This window comes from Drosophila teissieri, chromosome 3L, assembly GCF_016746235.2.
Source record: "Drosophila teissieri strain GT53w chromosome 3L, Prin_Dtei_1.1, whole genome shotgun sequence".
NCBI classification, from domain to species: Eukaryota; Metazoa; Arthropoda; class Insecta; order Diptera; family Drosophilidae; genus Drosophila; species Drosophila teissieri.
Window position 1 is genome coordinate 12430048 of NC_053031.1, and position 18734 is coordinate 12448781.

Here is an 18734-nt window from a genome sequence, read left to right on the forward strand (position 1 = left end):
CAGCGATTATAAAATTAAATTCAAATATCGGTTGGAATATTATTTAAAAATGCGTATATTTTGGTTTTACTAAATAAAATATAAACATCTTTCTCTCGCTAACTTGGCATAAATAAATATATTGGCAAATGGCGTGGCTTATAACTTAAACGAGCTATGCTAAGTGAATCGACTGAATGCTTTTTGAAATTTAGACCCAAACAGCTACACATACATAAAGTTCATATACATAGACATACAATATAGTACAATTAGATTAAGAATTATCGAACAAATGCTTGCAAACACCTTAAAAATCCGAACAAATGCAAGTATGCCTTAAAATTTTGTAAAACAGATTTCGTTGGTTGAATGAATAACACTAAATAAGCATACATACATTATATGGATATATATAGGTATATATGTTTTTTCTTAAATTGCTGTTGTCTTTTCTATGGCTGCAAAAAAATAAAATATCGCGGCTTTTCTGCAGTTGACCTTCAGTCTTCGCTCTTAGTTATAGTTTCCTGCAATTCTCTTCATCTTTATCTGAATCTTGCTATACTTAACCGAAAATCTATGCGGATATTAAATTCTATAAACAAATTCATCCATCGAAAACGCCAAAAGACTTGCACTAAACGCGAACTTAAATCGAACGTATATTAACAGCAAGTTAACAGTGATTTCCGGTCCGTCTTTCGCCTTCTGGTTTGCCAATTGCGATTTCTGTTTCTGGCTCCACAGGTGGATATTGTTCCTTTACTTTTCCGCGGGAATAGCTTCAGGAGTCGACCGGTTGCCAGCCAGCTCCTGCTGAATCTCATTCAGACTCTTGCCCTTCGTTTCCGGCACGGCGAAGAAAACGAATATCACTCCCAGAACAGTCAGACCAGCGAAGAGCCAGAAGGTTCCGCCAATGCCCATGCCTTCGTTCAAGTTCACAAACGTCTTGGTGACCACGAAGGCCAAAAGCCAGTTGGAGGTTCCGGCCAGCGATCCAGCGAATCCCTTAATATCGGTGGCAAAGAGCTCTCCCATCATCAGCCATGGCACCGGTCCATAGCCAATCGAGAACATGATGATGAACAGACACAAGCTGCCCACTGGGAGCCAGCCCAGATTCTCCACTTGATCTTCGTCCTGACTCTGGAGGTAGAAGTACACTCCGATGGCGGTGGTGGAAATGGCCATGGCAATTCCTGAAGCCAACAGAAGGATGCGACGGCCCAGTTTATCCACTACCAGGGTGGAGACAAAGGTGGCCACCACCTGCATGATGCCGATAATGATGGTTGCCCACTGGGGTCCGATGCCAGTATTGGCTTCCTGAAACGGGGGAAGGAGACAAATTTGTTATGTATTTCTGATGGAATTTAAAAAAATAATTATATTCCCACTCACCTTGAAGATCCTCGAAGAGTAGAAAATAACAGCGTTGATTCCGCAAACCTGCTGGAAGAACATAAGACCCATGCTGATGGCCAAAGCCTTCCGGGTGACGGGACGGTTGAGGGCAGCCCACACATTCACCTTGTTGGCCTTGGTTTCCCGATCGATTTCACGCAGCTCCGCCAGCTCTGGCTCGTAGTCGTAATCCTTGCCACGCAGCCATTGAATGGACTTGATGGCGTTCTCCGACCGATCTTTGGAAACCTGTCGATGGGGATTTGGACATAAGACATGTTGAATTACACTTGAAAAGGAATATCTGGTGTTGATGGCAAACTCGTGGTGGTTTCGTATCTCTTAGATATACAAGGTGGGGTTGCCCAAGGTTTAATCTTGATTGACTGGCAGATTATATCTGACCAATGGATTTTTTCTACAGCGCGCCATTTAAGATATTCATTTTACAGGGTGCTTTTTTTGAACGAAATATTTCTAATTTATATACGAATGAAAATTTGTTTGCAGGTGAAAAGAGAAAGTATTTGAAACGAGTTTATTTAATTTATAGCAATTTTGACTTCTCTTAAGCTTTTAGTTGGAATCGAACTAAATCATACTTTAAAAACAGGAAAAATTTCTTTAAAGTTTGTTTGATTGAACTGAAAATCTAAACTCTAAAACAACTTACCAAGTAGGTGGGCGATTCTGGCATGAAGAAGAAGATGGCGCCAAACACGAGGGGCAATAGGCCACAAATGACGCTCAACCAGAATATGCTCACACCAGCTCCGACGGCATAGACGAACAGGATACCAATGGTTATCATCAGCTGGAAGAAGCTGCCCAGCGTGCCGCGAATTTCCTTCTGGGCAATCTCACCCGTGTACATGGGAGCGGTCACACAGAAGGCTCCACCGGCGATACCGAGGATGAAGCGCGCAGCATACAGCATACCCAAATTGGACGCCCAGATGAGCATGGCCCAACCGAGGATGAAGGGCAGCACCAGAAACAGCATGGTCCACTTTCGGCCAATCATATTGATCAGGATGCCAATGGGAATGCACACACAGGCGGCACCCAGCGTCATGGCCGATCCCACCCACGAAAACTGATCTGAGTCAACGGAGAAATCGTATCCTTCCTTATCCTCCACGATCACCGTTTCGGCCGGCGATGTCCAACCCAGGACGGTACCGGCGGCGAAGGCGCCACCAGCTGCAGCCAATGCGGCGACATATTGCGGCCACTTCTTGGCGTCATTTGAAGTCGACGTGTGCACCATGTTGTCGAGTAGATTCTCCTGATCCTGCAATGGACGAAGGCTTTGATAAGTACATGTTGAATTTAATTGTAAAATTGTAGATACTGGCTTAAAGTAAAAGTATTGCGTATTATGAAAACAATATTATAAGGAGTGGGCATGATTTTTGATTTGTGTAGTTAATAGGGCAACAGGATAAACCGATCCAGTATGCAAATTGAAGTAAATATACATTTATCCTTATTTTACAAAATACGTTACTTTTCACTTTTAATTAGATCTTTCTGCTCTGACCAACTGACTTAGACTGGGGGCCAGCAATTAGCTACCTACAAGTATTATCATGCCACGGTTCTTGATAAGGTCAGAACCCCCAGCTCAGTGATTAGGACATTTATTGGAGGTCCGATAGTGGGCACTTCGTCAAATGCCTGTGCCCCAAAATTTATTGCACTCTCCCGGCCCCAAAAAATATCAAAACTATGGGCCACGCCTATGCTCTTCCCGTTCCCATTCCGATTGTGTTCAAGTGCTTCATTATTTCATTGTACCAGTCACATAAACAAAAGTAGCACCCAAATTAAGCCAAGTTCGAGCGCACTCGCCACTTAATATCATTCATATGCCGAGTGGTTCGTATCTGAACGCTTTGGACAGAAAAATCCCATAAGACCACCGGGGAATCGGTGGGAATATTTGAAGTTGGGGATGCCTCATGGGAACTTAGAAAGTTGAGACGCAAAGTACTATTATTATGTCCATGTGTTTCCACTTGAATGTTTTTAAGACCGGCACTTGATCAATGAAACTTCTTGTACTTAAGCTGATAGAGTTGCTTAGATAAGGCGATTAAGTAAATGGAAATTACCTAATTAAAAGTTTCATATATAGAGCTCTAATGTACATACGTTTGCCATAATTCAAACCGCATTAAAGATAATCATCATGCCCAAATAACCCATTAGTATTAGCCACTCACTTCGATTCCATTCTACTTATAGGTATTTCTTAGGATTAAAAACATTCCCCTGTTTTTTTAGCCCCCTTTCAAGGTGCTAAGATCAGTCAAGCAGCACCAATTAACTACTCATATAATGTTTGACCACATTGTTAACCACACTCATTGACTTCCGTTCGTTGGCCATAAATTACTGTGGAATCGGCATATATATACGTAAACATGGCTTAGGTTATCGCGTGCCTAATCAGTAAGTTGCCCAAATTCCATCCATGAACGTGTTAAAGAATCTTGCAGACCGGCTATATCACAGCTTTTTTTATCGAAAGCTTTTTAAAGATATTTCCATGTTTATAAACAAAACAGAGTCATCGTCTTCGACATGTGAGTTGTGCTTTGTTTTCTGTGCTTAAAAGGGGTGTGTTTCGACGTATTTTTTTCCTAAATGAATAGATTTCATTTTGGTTAAACTTGACCTATGACACGGTATTCTTAACACTTAATTAATAGATATACAAATATTTTATAGTTGTTCCAAAGAATTTATGAATATACAAAATTAGCTAAATAGTTAATAAACCTAAATAGCGTATATTCATATTACATATCCTCTTACGTTGCACTTGGCACGTGCTATACGTGATTTGTACATTTTTGTACGAAGAAAAGGGGCCTGTTTGAATTGTTTTCAACAAATTCGAAGCTAGTTTTTACATTGGCCACATTTACACAATATATTTTGTTGTTCTGTAGCAAGGCGTAAATTCCATATGTTTCTAAATGGATTCTTTTACAGATTCTAGCTACAATAGTGTTCATTATCATAATATTTTCGCTCATTGCATTCACATCTTAGAGACCAGTGTAAAAGCCATTTCGCCTGGTGCATATGGGTAATTGATGGCCATTTTATCGTCGCCTATAACTTGCTTCATACCATGTGTCGCCGCCCACTCACAAATCCCACTCATAGTGCCATTGCCAATCTCGACCCACGCGAAACGAAGGAGCAGAGAACAAATCACTTCCGCGAAAATGCAGGCCGGGATTTGCAGCTGGAAAAAGGAGAAGAAGGAGAAGGCCATGTGGACACAGGGCGTATACGCCCACATATTAACTGTCACTTTGCTCTGGTCGACTGGGGACACACCTCCAGATTGCCAAGTGGAGAGTAAACGAAGCGTTGAAATCGCGTCTGAATCGTCTGAAATCGATATCTGTCCACGATTCTGTGCCTTGGTTCGTTTGAGTTCCGTCTGCGGCTAATGTGGTCAATCCATTGGCTGTCTGTTGTTCTGTATCTAAATTTAGCATTACTGCCAGTTAAAGGCAGCTCTAGGAACCCAAGTCTCCCCCCCTTTTTTTGGGTGCTATAGTCCCCCCAACACGTTGATGATACTGGCTAAATGTGGAGGTCCAAGTTCGTTTCAATGTCAGTGGCAGGCGCAACAGTGCGCGTCATAAGTAAGAATGGTAATTTAATATGGCTTATAGCATGCCACTAAACTGGTTAACTGTAGAGCATAAGCAAATTCCGCTTAAATACTCCATAATTATTTAGCGGTCTAGGTTAATATATGCACAATAATCCCGGGCTATTGACCATAAAATTTGCATATAAGTAGTTTGAAAAATTCCTACCGCATTTCAACAGAACTGTTTTCATTTGCAGGAATTTAATGGAAATAATTTCCATATGCTAAGCATTTTCTTTAAATAATTCCGCTAAACCCTAGGCCTTGAGTATTCCGTGGCACTTTTAATATTAAATCCAAAAATATTAAAAGCTGTTTTATAATAGCTTAATTTGGTGGCTATTACGATGACAATGAAAGTGAAAACGGTGATGGCTTTATAACCATCATAACGAACCATTTAGGGCAACTCATTGATATTCGAAAAATGTCCCACACTTTGTTATCGAACTGGTCGAGTTTTTATAATTTTGTGGGTCGCATTTTAAAACGTATTCAAATGCTACTCATAAAACCATTCCAGTGTCTGTATAAGTTAAATTTTTAGAGTTTTCGAAGAGGTGGCACATTTAAATCGTGTGTTATTCGTACTAAAATAAACACCCACAAAATTGTTGACTCATTTTGGGAATTCGGGGAACGAGTTTCAATTGAATTGTCAGAGAAAATTATCATTAATGTTTGGGGGTATTCCAAAGCAAATCCATATTGTGACTATTGTTATTTCTAATTTCTACCTTCGGGGAATAGGGGATACGCCCCTATTTTTGAAGTGCTCACTTATCACATTATTCTGTGAAAGGCAAAATGGCTTTCCTATAGGTAATGATTTGTATTTCATAGTCTTCTCTCGGCTATTGTGACCTTGTCCAACATAAAACCAAACAAAAATAGAAAGTTTCCACATTGTTTTTGGAACGGAACTCATTAGTTTGATAAGCTGTGCGATCCATCAATGAACGCTTAGCTCCCTGAACGCAGGAAAATGTACTGGATTTAAGATAAAGTCCACTGAAAAACACGATTGTGTTTTTTTTGTTTATCGCTGAAAATATGTGCAGTGCTAGCATGTAAGTTATTGGTACTCGTGCGGTTTCAGAAAAGCAAATTATACTCTATTTTCTGTGTTTGTGCTCGGTTGATAGAGATAGCTTTTGGAATTGGAAAAATACTCATTTCGGCCTGATAATTGCCTGGTAAACTATTTATATCTCGTATCTTTTTGCGGCAACATCTTTCTGCTTTCTGCTCCGCATTTACTCTTCCAACAACCAAGATTGTTTGCCTATTTTGAGCAAATATTCGTAGCTACAACGCAGATTTTGAATGCCCTTACTTTGAAAAGGCATCACAACTTGATTATTTCATATGGAGCGCATCTGTATTTTGTTGCTTAAGCAACTTTATTTCCTGTCTTGTTTTTCGCACTTCGTTAATTGGACTTTCGCCGTGGTCTCAGCCAAGGTCAACATCAAAAGATGCATTATAACTTGGCTGGCCAGCTGGTCAGCGTTAATTTACTTAAGTTAAGCAGGCACTGAGAAAAATAACACTGAATAGAGCATAAGGAAGAATACATGATTTAAGCGAACGATTTAGCTCTTAGGCGTTCCATTGTATAAATTTGTCTTTTTAAACAGAAGCTAAATTATTTATAATTAGCACATTTTTAAGCTGATGATATGTGCAATTTTTCTCAGTGCTTGTATCTATGAAATCATGCGAATTTTTGCGTACATGTGGGGTGGAGCTGGTGCGTCCATTATCGCTGGCTTTGACGATTTTGACCGGCTGCCTGGAGCCGTACTTGGCTCCATTTTCGGCGGATTCCAGCAGGTGGGAGCTCTCCTCGTTGTTGGAGCCGGCCTTCTTGTTGGGCTCCTCGCCGCTGGAGTTGCTCGAAGATGCGGTGGACATGGCGAAGGGATTATGTAAACTTCGGTAGGATTGCACAGTTACGTTGGGGGATATGTATTACAATATTCTTCGACGATAATCCGTTAGTTTCGAAACGCTTTTCTCACTTGGAACTGCACTTTAGCTGGCGATATGATAATGTTGAGCAATGCGTCAACGTCTGAGAAATGTCCTTTGGCTTGCGTTTTTGTCCTTTAACACGTCGGCCACCCACGTAGCATGGAATACTTTAAGGCGCATGCGCATCAACAATCAAACATGTTGCTGGCCAAAAATGTAATTTTTTTGTTGGCCCTTCTTTGCCCTTCTAATTAGCCAGTGAACTGGGTGATATGACGCGAGTTTCGTTTTAGATATTTGGATATTTTCGGATATGTATCGGTTGATTCATCGATGTTTCCGCCGTGGCACTCGCGAGTATCTTATTTGTGCGCCGAGAGTATCTTTGTATCTTTAACCGCACGCAACGAATGTTGGCTAGCAAATGGCGCGCCAAACATTAAAAAGGCCTCCGCCGGGCTCTGCTATGTGGACTCGCCGCTCTCCCAGTTCCCCGGATTCTCTTGCTGGCTGGCTGGCTCTCTTTCGGTTTGGTCTTGGGCCTCGGGAAACTGGTCTGGTACCGCTCTCCAGCGACCATACATTGGGGTGAAGACTATATCCATAGGAGGCTATTGACTCTTGGCGGCAAAATCCAAACTGGAATTGCAGGCGCCTTCGTTGCTCAGATTTTTTGATTTTATTTAGGATCGTTCTGCATTCAACGCGGCACTGATGTAGCTGTAAATGTGCATGTGGATGCAACCTTTGATGCACTACCCAGCTCATGGGGTGCATCTCCTGGGTTTCCGCTTGTTGCATCTTTCTCTCCATTAAGTCAAGGCAATGCAGATTTATGCATATGCAATTGATGCGAATTGTCAAAGGACTATTTCCTAATTTGCGCTGATTGAGAACTTTGATATGAAGAAAAGCTATTGATTTCAACTTTTTAAAAATTTTATTAAAAAAAACAATCGCTCTTTGTAGTATTAACACCATAAGAGATAATGAATAATTTTGTAGAATTTATTGTATAATATTATTAAAACATTAAATAACACAACGAGTACATCTCTTTTATACTAAAGATTATAAGGTTTATATAAGATATACATTTTAATTAAAAAACTCCAAAATAATATTAGCTTTTAATGAATATATAAGTATATATTCACAGATAAAGAAAAGGGTTAACTTGCAACTAAACTATATAAAAGTATGTAGATGGCCATGTGTCTTTCTGTTTACTGAGCTTCCGTATGCACAGAAAGATTATATAGACACAAAGCCAGCCGAGCAAATGCACTCCCTCTCCTTCCACCAACAGAAATGGGGGTATACATGGATCTATAGATATATCTTTGTGCACACTCGATGCTTGTTCAAATTGTAGAATTTCCATTATCATTTCCAATTCCATTTGGCCAGGCGGGGAGTACTATTTGCCTAGCTGCGAGTGGGTACGTTCAATGGATCACGTTTGTCGTGTGGCCGGAAAACGCGGTTGCCACTGAGCATAATAGATGGCCGCTTTTCGTGGGTGAAAATAAGCATTTTCACGCTTTGTCCCTTTTTTATAAACAAACATGACACTGCTCCAAGTGTTCCATAAATGGGTCAGATAGTGTGAGTACACTTTTCATATCGAAATGTTTAAGGCCAGAATCAAATTGATTCTTAGTGAGAACTTATGGAAATTTTCTGCATACAAATGCTCTTTAAATAAGCACGTGAAATTATTTTTAAGTTACAGGAATTTTTATTGGACTTCTGAGGCATTAAAATGTGTGCACATGTATGTACATACATATGTAGGTAGGTGAAATGCATTAGGCATTTTATAATTTATTCAGGCACATGGGATTTTTAAATTATATACTTAAGAATGCTTTTGCGCAGAAATTAAAATGTTATTAAAATGTGATATATATTTATGTTATGTGCTGTTCGATAATAAAATAAATAAAATTCAAAAATAAATTAAATAATAATATTAAGATACAATATTTGAAAATATCTTCAAAGAGATCATCAAAGTAGCAGGGACAATATTGTTTAAAAATAACACTTCAGATAACTTTGCCATAAAGTGGTTAATAAAACACATAATAATAAATGAATATCTTTTGAATACATCATTTTTTCTGACTGTACGCACTTTAAAAGTACGTTACAATGAGCTTGTTCTAACGCAACCCCGTTATCGTTTTGCAAACGGGCTTGGCGAGCACCCTTAACCTTGTCCTTGTGCCCGCTCCCATTAACCCCCCGCTGGTGGCAGGGGGCGTTAACGCGCAGCTTGTGGCGGGACTCGAAACACAACCAAACATTTGGCACGCTCCACGATGGGAACAGGCTCGCAGAGCGCCTAAAAGCAGGCTCACCTGCTGCGAAAGCGTTTGCGTAGATACAGAAAGTATCTGCATCTACTGAAAGTATCTGTATCTGTATCTACACCCAGCGCACGCAGCACAACACTATACATACTAATTACACGGTGGAAAAGGCCAAAAGGGTGAAACGATAAAATTCAACCGGCGTTATGCAACAGAAAGCTCATTAGCAGTGGGCCAAGTTGACATAGGCTCTGCATTTTGTTGGCCATTTCATTGAAACTACGTCAGCAGCAGCTACGTCACGCATTCGTGTTGATGTATGTATCTGTTAGATATATCACTGTTTAGAGGGGCGTGCGCCGCGTGACGTCACGGAAGCCAAGCCCCAAAAATCTGAACCAATCAGAATCGGCTACATCGTAAAACGAGCCCCTTTCGCTTGCCAAAGAAAACTAAATAAATATGTATCATACTTGTACGTCTCTTTGTCTGTGGGCAAATGTAAATATTTCTCTGCACTTGCTTACGAAAATCATTCGTTGGCCCACGAAAATCACGCGATTTGGCTGTCTGTTGGTTCAAGTGCAGCCACCAAATATTTCCGCTGACCCACCATAAACACCCACCACCCACAAGTCAAATCCATTTTTGTTTCTTTTAAGTACGACCTACATTTGAACTTGTGACAGGGCCAACATGATGTAAACAGCACCGAATTTGATAAATTCAGCTTAGCCACCCGCCAGCAGGGTCCAAAATCAATACTTTTTCCTCGACGACGACCTCAAGGTGAATGTATCTATGGATATACATATACTTTGGGCCACAAGCGCCGGTGCCTTGTCCTTGGCAAAGTAAATGCGAGCAAAAACATGCAATTTCTTCATAAACTGGTGAAATTTGTTTAAAAATCTGTGCGCTTTATGCGACTTTTATTCATGTTTATTTAAATTAAAGGTCTTTGTTGCTGTAAATGTGTCTCTTAATTGTGGGTCAATGTCTAGCTGACGTAGTATAAATTAAAATGTTTATATTATAGTTAAATGCATGTTCTTTGTTTACTCACAGTCAACGATCACAGCTTGAGAATTTTAACTGCAGTTCCTGACATGAAAAATTGAAATTCCCAAGTGATAATGAGGTTAACAATGCAATTTTTAAAAATGTAAAAATTTAATCTATACCCTCTTAGTAAATTTAACACTGTTATCAGATGTCCACGTTCATATTCGAATTGAAGTGTACACTATGAATATATTCTACATATTTATAATTATTAAAGATAACAAATTAAAATATTATATACAAAAATCAATTTATACTTATATTTTTAAATGTTTGTTGTTTATTATAAATAATAAATACGTTTTTAGATAGTGTCATTTCGAATTTTGGGTTTTCTAACGGACAAAAAGCTCTGTCCATGCGAAAGCTTTCCTGTACAAAAAAGTTTTATTCCTATATTTCCACTTGTAACAATGGCTCTCAAACTGTGTATTTGAGTTGTGGACCGAAGAAGTGTAGAAATGAATAAAACAATAGGAGATATTTTGCCGGGTAAATAAGTAATTCAAATAATATGTGTACTATCGTAGGGATGTTCCAGAAACACCTGTGACTTTTTCGCTTGTCTTGTTTTTCTGGAAATGAATCATTGTCCAGCTTTAAGAGCTCTACAAAATATATTTAATGTAAAAAATTCAAAAATAAAGTACGTAGACCTTTAATTTGGAGTATGTCAAGTATTGGTAGCCTTCTGAATAATAATTAAATAATAAACTTTATAGGCTTTGCATCCAATAAATGTATTTAAATGGCTCTTAACGCTATCCTGATAAGCGTTGGAACACCTTAACCCATGAATATTTGACAAGGCACAGTTTATCACAACAATGTACAGGTCTTATCTGCACCCAAAACACATTACCAATTTATTGCCAAAAAAGTATTAGATGGCTACAACCATCGATCAAATTGTTTTGTTAGTCAGACAGTCAGGCAGACAGAAGAAAGAAGGCTGCATTTTGGCATGTAGGATGTGCTATTATCGCATGTCCTTATCACCATGAAGCTACAGCGTGGTATATTATTATTATTAGATATTAGATCCACTTCCCACAGGGGGTATTTTGGCATCGGCAATTGGGCTTATCGCACGACCTTATCGCAGGCTTGTCACCCCCAGTGTATTTTGGCTGCCAAATCGGTTTACGAACCAATAGATTTCCATATAGCACCATTTCAGATATGGTTCACGTTAAGTATTCGTAATATTTATGTGCAGCCACAAATCGCAGGTCGAGTGCATTATGTGATCGGTCAATCGGGGCCTGCGACTATGAGTACCGGGCTCCAAAAACCTTTGATTGACAGCTCGTAGAACTATAAATATGACAAGAGACACCATAAAATGCTACGAATATAGAGAAGAACTGGCGCCGAACACACCCCCACATCATCATCATCATCGTAGCAATAGTCACACGCAGCGCGGCCTTAACTAGAGATTTCCTTATTAAATTCAGTGAAAAGCGAACATATTTTAAATATCTGGGCATCATCGGTCTACCTAGCTGGGAATTTATTAGTGCCAATTGAGCGCACTTTACTTTGATTAAAAGAAATCTTTATGATCTGCTAGCGCTCAGATAAAATAAAAGCATTCTGAGGAAAGTCATTCAAAGTGTACTGCTTAATGCGATAAGATTTGACAGTAAAATGGATAACACACATGGGGGGTGAGTAATAGGAGATACAACTTGTGGGGCCAAAAGTTTTTTAATCTTCCAGCTCAGGATTTTAAAGGTATAAAACGAGCAATAGCTTGTTTACAGAAAGCTGAGAAATCCCTTATATTTAAGTACTTATAATAAGATCTTTTGTAATTGGTTTTTTAATCATTGATCTCTCCTGCTCAAATTTGAAATTTTGTGCTATTCTTAGTCAGCACTTCAAAATATAAGTTGTAGCTTATCAACTTTCACTGCGTTGAGTTCGTACAGATCGTCGCTATCAGTTTTTGCGAACACTTTGAAATTCGCGCGATCAATCTTTGAACTCTATTAAAATCAACACTACTTGAAATTCCTTTCATTCGGAGTTTATTTCAAGCACGACATAATTGCAATAACTATGAGGCTACTTTGTGGCTTAAAATTAGATTGCCCCATGGACGGTATGAGTACTGAGCTATGGCTCAATAAAAATATGCCGATGGGCATTGATCAACCGTGAAGTCGGCCGGCCAATGAGCCCTGTTCGTGGAAGGTACAAGTTCAAAGTCTTTGCCATTGATTTGCGTAATGAGCGACTATCGCCAATGTACTGCCATTGTTATTTAGCCGCTGTTGACATACTCTGATTATCACATTATTTATAGGCGCCAAATGTGGGCTCGTATTGACGCAGGCTGGATCTTGGGGACGAGCCCCAAAAGATGGCGGTAAGGCAGATTATATGTGATATTGAGGCGAGTGCATTTGCCCGGAGTTCACTGGGTTTATCAGCCCATGTGGAACGGCGTCTGGTGGTCGCTGGCGATCTCAGTAAATACACATTATTAATTTATAATTGAACACAATATTACAGCTGGGTGGGCACATTTTCATCTCGTTCGCCGACTGTTTGTGCTGCGATCCTAGTGGCTGGAAAATGTATAAAGCTCTACCGATTGCGAATCGCAGTCCCAAGGTCCGTATAATCCCAAGTGCCTCTGTGTGGAGGGATGACGGGTTAAACAGTAGCTGCAGTTGATTAATGCCCAACTCAAATAGAGATGATAAGACAAGCCGAGATCCTCATTAGATTTAATGTGTCGCACAAGTATTTTATTAGATTTCCATGCATTATTAGCACTTGAGTCACTTCAGACCCTTATCATCACCAAGTTGCACTTGAGCTTGCTAGTTTACAAGGCTCTCCTATAAAGTGGCCCAATTCGTGTCATTATCGTATTGAGTTTCAAGATTCAAAGCCGTTTTCCCACATTTACAAGCTGTTATCACTCGTGTTCAACTTATCTGCGAAGGATAACGCCAGTATCGTTAATATATCTTATATTTACTTGATTAATTGTCCAATTGCACAATCCAACAGGCTACTATCAACTGTAACGATGGATAAACAAGATAGCATTCATGGTAAATGTTTTCGATTATGCCCGGCAAATATTTGCCCCACTTGAGAGCCCTTCAATCATTTAATCGCATGTTATTACATTTCTAAAGCTGTAATTTCACTGTTCCCTCTGAAATGGGAAATGCTTTAGTGAAAAATTAGGGAAATTTGATTCGAAATGGAAATTATAGACGTGCTCTTTTGATTTACTATCTTTTGCTTGGCGCGTGTGGATGGAATTTTCTTTGACAGTTTGTCATGTGTTTTCTTAGCCTGATAACAGAAATATCGCCATTTCTATGGCAAATACGAGTCTTTTGAGTCAAAAGTCAAACAAAAATTTTAAATAAAACACTGATAAGAAATTAAGACCACACAGAAGGCTCGTCGTATTATTCCAATGTATTATTTATAATTGTATTAAATATTTCACGCCTCCTCTCATAAAAATCCCCAATAACATTGAACCCAAGTACAAGGTTAAATCTAATAGTTTTGTTTTGACACTTTTTGTCTCCGAGCTGAAATCTTCAAGTACAAATTGAATCGATCCCTGAAATAACCGAATTTTTATGTAATCTCGCTTATCAGTGATTTCCGCAATTCACTTAATTTAGAAGGCAGCGCGAAAAGAACAAAGAACCTTTTTCAAATAAGCCGACACAAATAACCAGTTTAGCTGCAACGATAATGAGCCAGGCCCGTTACGAAATCTCCAAGAAAACAGATGGAAATTTATAAATACATCCAAAACGAATGTAATGTCGTTTTAAGAAAACTTAAATATGGAGAGAGCCAAGGAGAATTTATATAAGTTGCCTGCTGTTATTCGATAACGAGAACAAAGGTTTGCAGCTAAATTTAAAAGGAGTCATAACAAATTGGTTTCGTGGAAATGGAAAGTTAACGTATTCATGATAAATATTTGATTTTATCAGGTTTCTATAGCAACTCCTATTGCATAAACCATACAATTTCCTTTGCAGATTAGGTAAAACCAAATAGTTTAGCTCAAAGTTGAAGTGACATTTATAACGGGAAATTAACAGTTCTAATTTGCACTTATTTTGCACCCGCTAATCTGGCATTTAATGATCCATTTCCGTTTGCTAAATTAAAAGCCCAGTACTACAGGTAATCTGATACATGTCAGTGCGTAACTCGGCAGATCCATATAAAAAGTGAATTGAAAAGTAGTCATCAGCGTCACTGCAGTTGATTGACTGATTGTTTCAGTGCATGGATGTTACAGGTGCGGGGTGTGAATATTATTTGTTGATTTGCCGAGTCTGGCTGCGATCTGATTAGTATTCGCACAGAATTCGCGGAAAAACCCAAAACTTCCGTAGATGGAGCAGCTGGTGGGAAGAGGAACTACATTTTAACAAAATTTCACAGAGTGAATAAAGTAAATGGTATATTAAATAACACATTATAGTACGTGATGCTGCCGGTTAAATTATAATTGTTTACATGTTTAGCACATAAGCAAAACCAGAAACTCTGTAAACAAAGTCCGAAATGTAAAACGAGATTATCTCAAAAATACCCAGCAACATTTAAATGCGTGCGGCTTTTCATTCATATTTTAAGATGATTTTAATTTTTGAAACGTGAAGCGTGTTTAAGTAATGCACTTAACAACAGAGAACATTGATCCAAGCGGCGTAAAACAGTGGAAAGGTTATGAACTTTTAAAGCCAAGAACGGTTTTGAGCTCTTTCCATCTTTGCTAAGAGTAAGAATGTGGCATTTCTATTAATTAATGAAGGGGCTCGGTTTTTAATAGGTAAAAGATATTTCATGAAAGAGAAAATCTATGGATGATATTGATGCGTATACCAGCCAAAGGTCTATAAATATTTCTAGCAATAAATTGTCCAACGTTTTCCTCTCCGCCGAGAATTTTTCATCTCGTTTGGGTGCAGGAAAATATCTCACATTTTCGCAGCCAAAGTGTGGGTGTCGCCAACAGTTTATGCGCCTTTGATTTCCCAACTTGACGTCACAGAAATTTCTTACGCATTATTTTTAGCAACTTGTAGCCAGTGCGGTGATTTAAATGCAAAAAGATACATATCAAAAGATTAGGATATATGTGGGAACAGGCAAAATTAGCCACATGAACTTGACAAAGAAATGGGTTATTTCACTTTCGTTATGCAAATAGTTGTCGACACCTTTCATTGATTAAAAGCCAATCACACAAATGAGTCAACATGGCCAAGGCCAGCGGAATGTATCTGTATCTTGTAATCGCATCTATGTGTGGGTCACTGCAGTTTGTTTACATTTCGCAGGTGAAACGCCCGAGTTCCCTGACGTCACAATGCTTCGATTCAATTACAACCACCCACCGCCCCCTACACCCATTCCGCCCCCTTGTCAATTACCTGTCGCGACACGTGATGTTAATTTCTCCCATTACGGCTTTTAATTCTGGTGCATTGTGGCTGGGGAAAATCTCACATGCCCCGCCACTAATTTTCCTATATGCAAATCTAGGGATAGCATCTCAATTTCACCCAAAAAATCCCCGTTTTTGTTGCTAGATAATTCAGTGGAAAATAGTTGGCTTGCCCTTGAACCAGACCGAGTTAATTGGATTTGGTTTTTGCTATGTGCAACTGCACAAAGTGTTGTTTTTAGTGGATAAGCACCGAACTCGTAAAAAAATGTAAATGAATTGACTGACTTCAATCAACAGACCGAGTTTGGTTACGAGTAAATGAAAATCGGAGAAAGGGCGTGAGGTGTAAACAAAGTCTGACTAATGTTTACATCTTATTTATTTTTCATTCCTAAACTATATCGACAAAATAACATGGCATATTCTTGGAATACCTAGCAAGCCTTAGGTATTTATGGACAGGGTTTGTTAAGCAAGGTTTTGAAGTTTAGAAATTCCAGTATTAATTGAATATCTCGGTTTTATAGTCTAAAAACCCCAGAACTTTGATAAATATTATAAATTTCTTTTGAACTTTACCGTCACTTTCTTTTTGGATCAGGGTCTACAATTTGAAGTGCACATAAAGCCCATTCAATCGATTTCAGTTACTTATCAGCAATGAAGTTGTTTCCAAGGCAATCGCATGGGTTTCTATAAACTTATCAATTGATCTACAAAAACAAAACTTTAATAAAAGGAGATTGTTTTTATTTCGAGCAGAAAAACTTGCAAATTTCTCACAAATACCCAAAGTACGTGATTCTTTTCCAGTTTTAAAACGCCCCATTCCCATTGAATATAAAATCGAATTTTGACTATAACTTATTCAGAAAGGTTTGCCCACGGGGGTTTTTCAGATAGCTTTTTCAGGCAGATACCTGGAAGTACTTTGCGGTTGGGAAAAGTTATGTTCGGGAATTTAAAGCGAGCAGAGTGGGATCATGCCATAAATAAGTGTGTAGATCGTGTATTTAATGAATCGAATTTGTTTACAGCCCATGTGGACATTTGGCACGTTCCAGTGTCTCATCAAGTTTACGCTTAACTCAGCACAAAGCTTTTCCCCAATCGAAGGCGGAATAACATGTTCCCCACTCGACTCTATAGACATAGTTCAGTTCCGAAACGCATGTCAGTCCCTAATTAATCATTGTTTACTGTCGAAACATTCAAATGGCAAGTGCTAAACTAGGGAGCTCCAACCCCTACCATTTTTCTACTCAACAAATGCCTGCCTCTATTTATAATGAGGGAATGCACTGATTAACTGAGTGCACCACTTTCAATTTTACCCATTGACATAGCATAGAAATCAAAAGCCGCTTAGAAATGCTTCACTTTTCCCTTTTTCTTCGTATATATATGTCTTCCCCACACAATTTATTTTACCGCTTATAATCCCTATCTGAAAAGTGTACTATTTAACACAAGTGTACTTTTTATCTGCAAACATATATTTTTTGTTGACGCTTGTTTTCAAATTTCATTTCCTTTAATTTAATCTTTGACGTCCAAATATTTATTTCCCTATGCTCCACAAGTTTTCGGAATGCTTTTATATACTGATGGTAATCTGTGTTAATTATTTACTGCATGGTTTTCCATATCCCGTGACAAGAAATCCCTATATAATATTAATAGGGGTTTGTTCTAAATTATTATTGTGAAACTTAAACACATTTTTTTAAATTCCCAAAATGTTTAGACAATTGTTTAGAAATTTCAAGTTCAAATATTGAAACTTCTAAGAATAGATAATCATAACAAAGTCATTAGTGCAAGATAACATCGCATAATCAGATGAATTCTTTTTTCAATATTTTGAAATTAGTGGAAAATTTTGAAAATATAAAACTGATATTTTCACACAGATTTCGCATTAATATGGGTACATATATTTGTATTAAAAATTAACTCAAGTTGTTTCGGGTTTCTGCATTTATTTTCAAATATTTTTCTGCTTTTCCCTCTAGCCGGTAATTTATCACTTTGTCCGGCATTTTGGTATAAATTTTCGTGTTCTGCGTTTTTTGTCGCTGTTTCAAAACTGCCAGTGGCTTCCAAACTGCGTTCAAAAGACCGGGTGAAAATCGAACTTACCCGCCTAAAAAACAAACACACGTGTTTTGTTGTTGCCCCTGCAGCTTCCCACTCGAAGACGTGAACTTGAATTGTCCTTTGAAGAGCAGAACTTTCCCTTCTCTCCTTTTTCCGATTTCTTCCGTTCTTATTTTGCACAAAGAAAGTGCACGTAATTATATTAAAATATACAGCGGCGGACAAAATTACAGTTCACATTCACGCACATAAGAAACACCGTTACTTGGACATGTACGACAAAATCAGTGCTTTATTCCAATGGAATCCTGTTGCGGGTTTCTGGAACAGAACCGCGCGCCTCGAATTCGCAAAAACGACTGATAGCATTGATATAGACGGGCCTCCCTCGTCGACGTCGTCGTTCGCCGCGGCAGAAAAACACTCCAAATACACCCATACACAGAGACAAAATACGTGCTCTATATGATTATTCAATTCATGTTAATTATAGAAATATATTCTCTTACCATTAAAAGTCTTATTATTATTTTTATAAAAAAGCTAAAAGCCAAAGATAAAAGTTTTATAAATAAAATGTGTAAATATTTAAACACTATTTCGATATATTTAGATATGTTTTAATATGTTCAGATTTTATTTATTTTGTTAAAAAAATATTCTAAAAAAATATGCTAGGTCAACGGAAAACCATTAGCAAAAAACCATATACGAATTCCCCATGAACTTTAAACCATACCGA

General features: G+C 38.5%; 1 protein-coding gene across 1 annotated transcript; it reads right to left on the reverse strand.

Moving 5' to 3' along the window:
* Positions 1-37: 37 nt before the first annotated feature.
* LOC122617647 (facilitated trehalose transporter Tret1-2 homolog) lies at positions 38-18346 on the reverse strand. The gene is made up of 4 exons (XM_043793574.1): positions 18035-18346; positions 2063-2683; positions 1387-1638; positions 38-1311 (listed from the first exon to the last, which is right to left on the reverse strand). The coding sequence occupies exons 2-4, from the start codon at positions 2657-2659 to the stop codon at positions 745-747; spliced, it is 1416 nt and encodes a 471-aa protein (XP_043649509.1). The 5' UTR covers positions 2660-2683; positions 18035-18346; the 3' UTR covers positions 38-744.
* Positions 18347-18734: the final 388 nt, after the last annotated feature.

Excerpts from the sequence above, each read along its gene's own strand:
- LOC122617647 (XM_043793574.1), bottom strand. The coding sequence starts at position 2,659 with ATGGTGCACACGTCGACTTCAAATGACGCCAAGAAGTGGCCGCAATAT. Across the intron at positions 1,639-2,062 it reads CAGAATCGCCCACCTACTTG|GTTTCCAAAGATCGGTCGGA; the intron begins GTAAGTTGTTTT and ends CCCCATCGACAG. Across the intron at positions 1,312-1,386 it reads ACTCTTCGAGGATCTTCAAG|GAAGCCAATACTGGCATCGG; the intron begins GTGAGTGGGAAT and ends CCCCCGTTTCAG.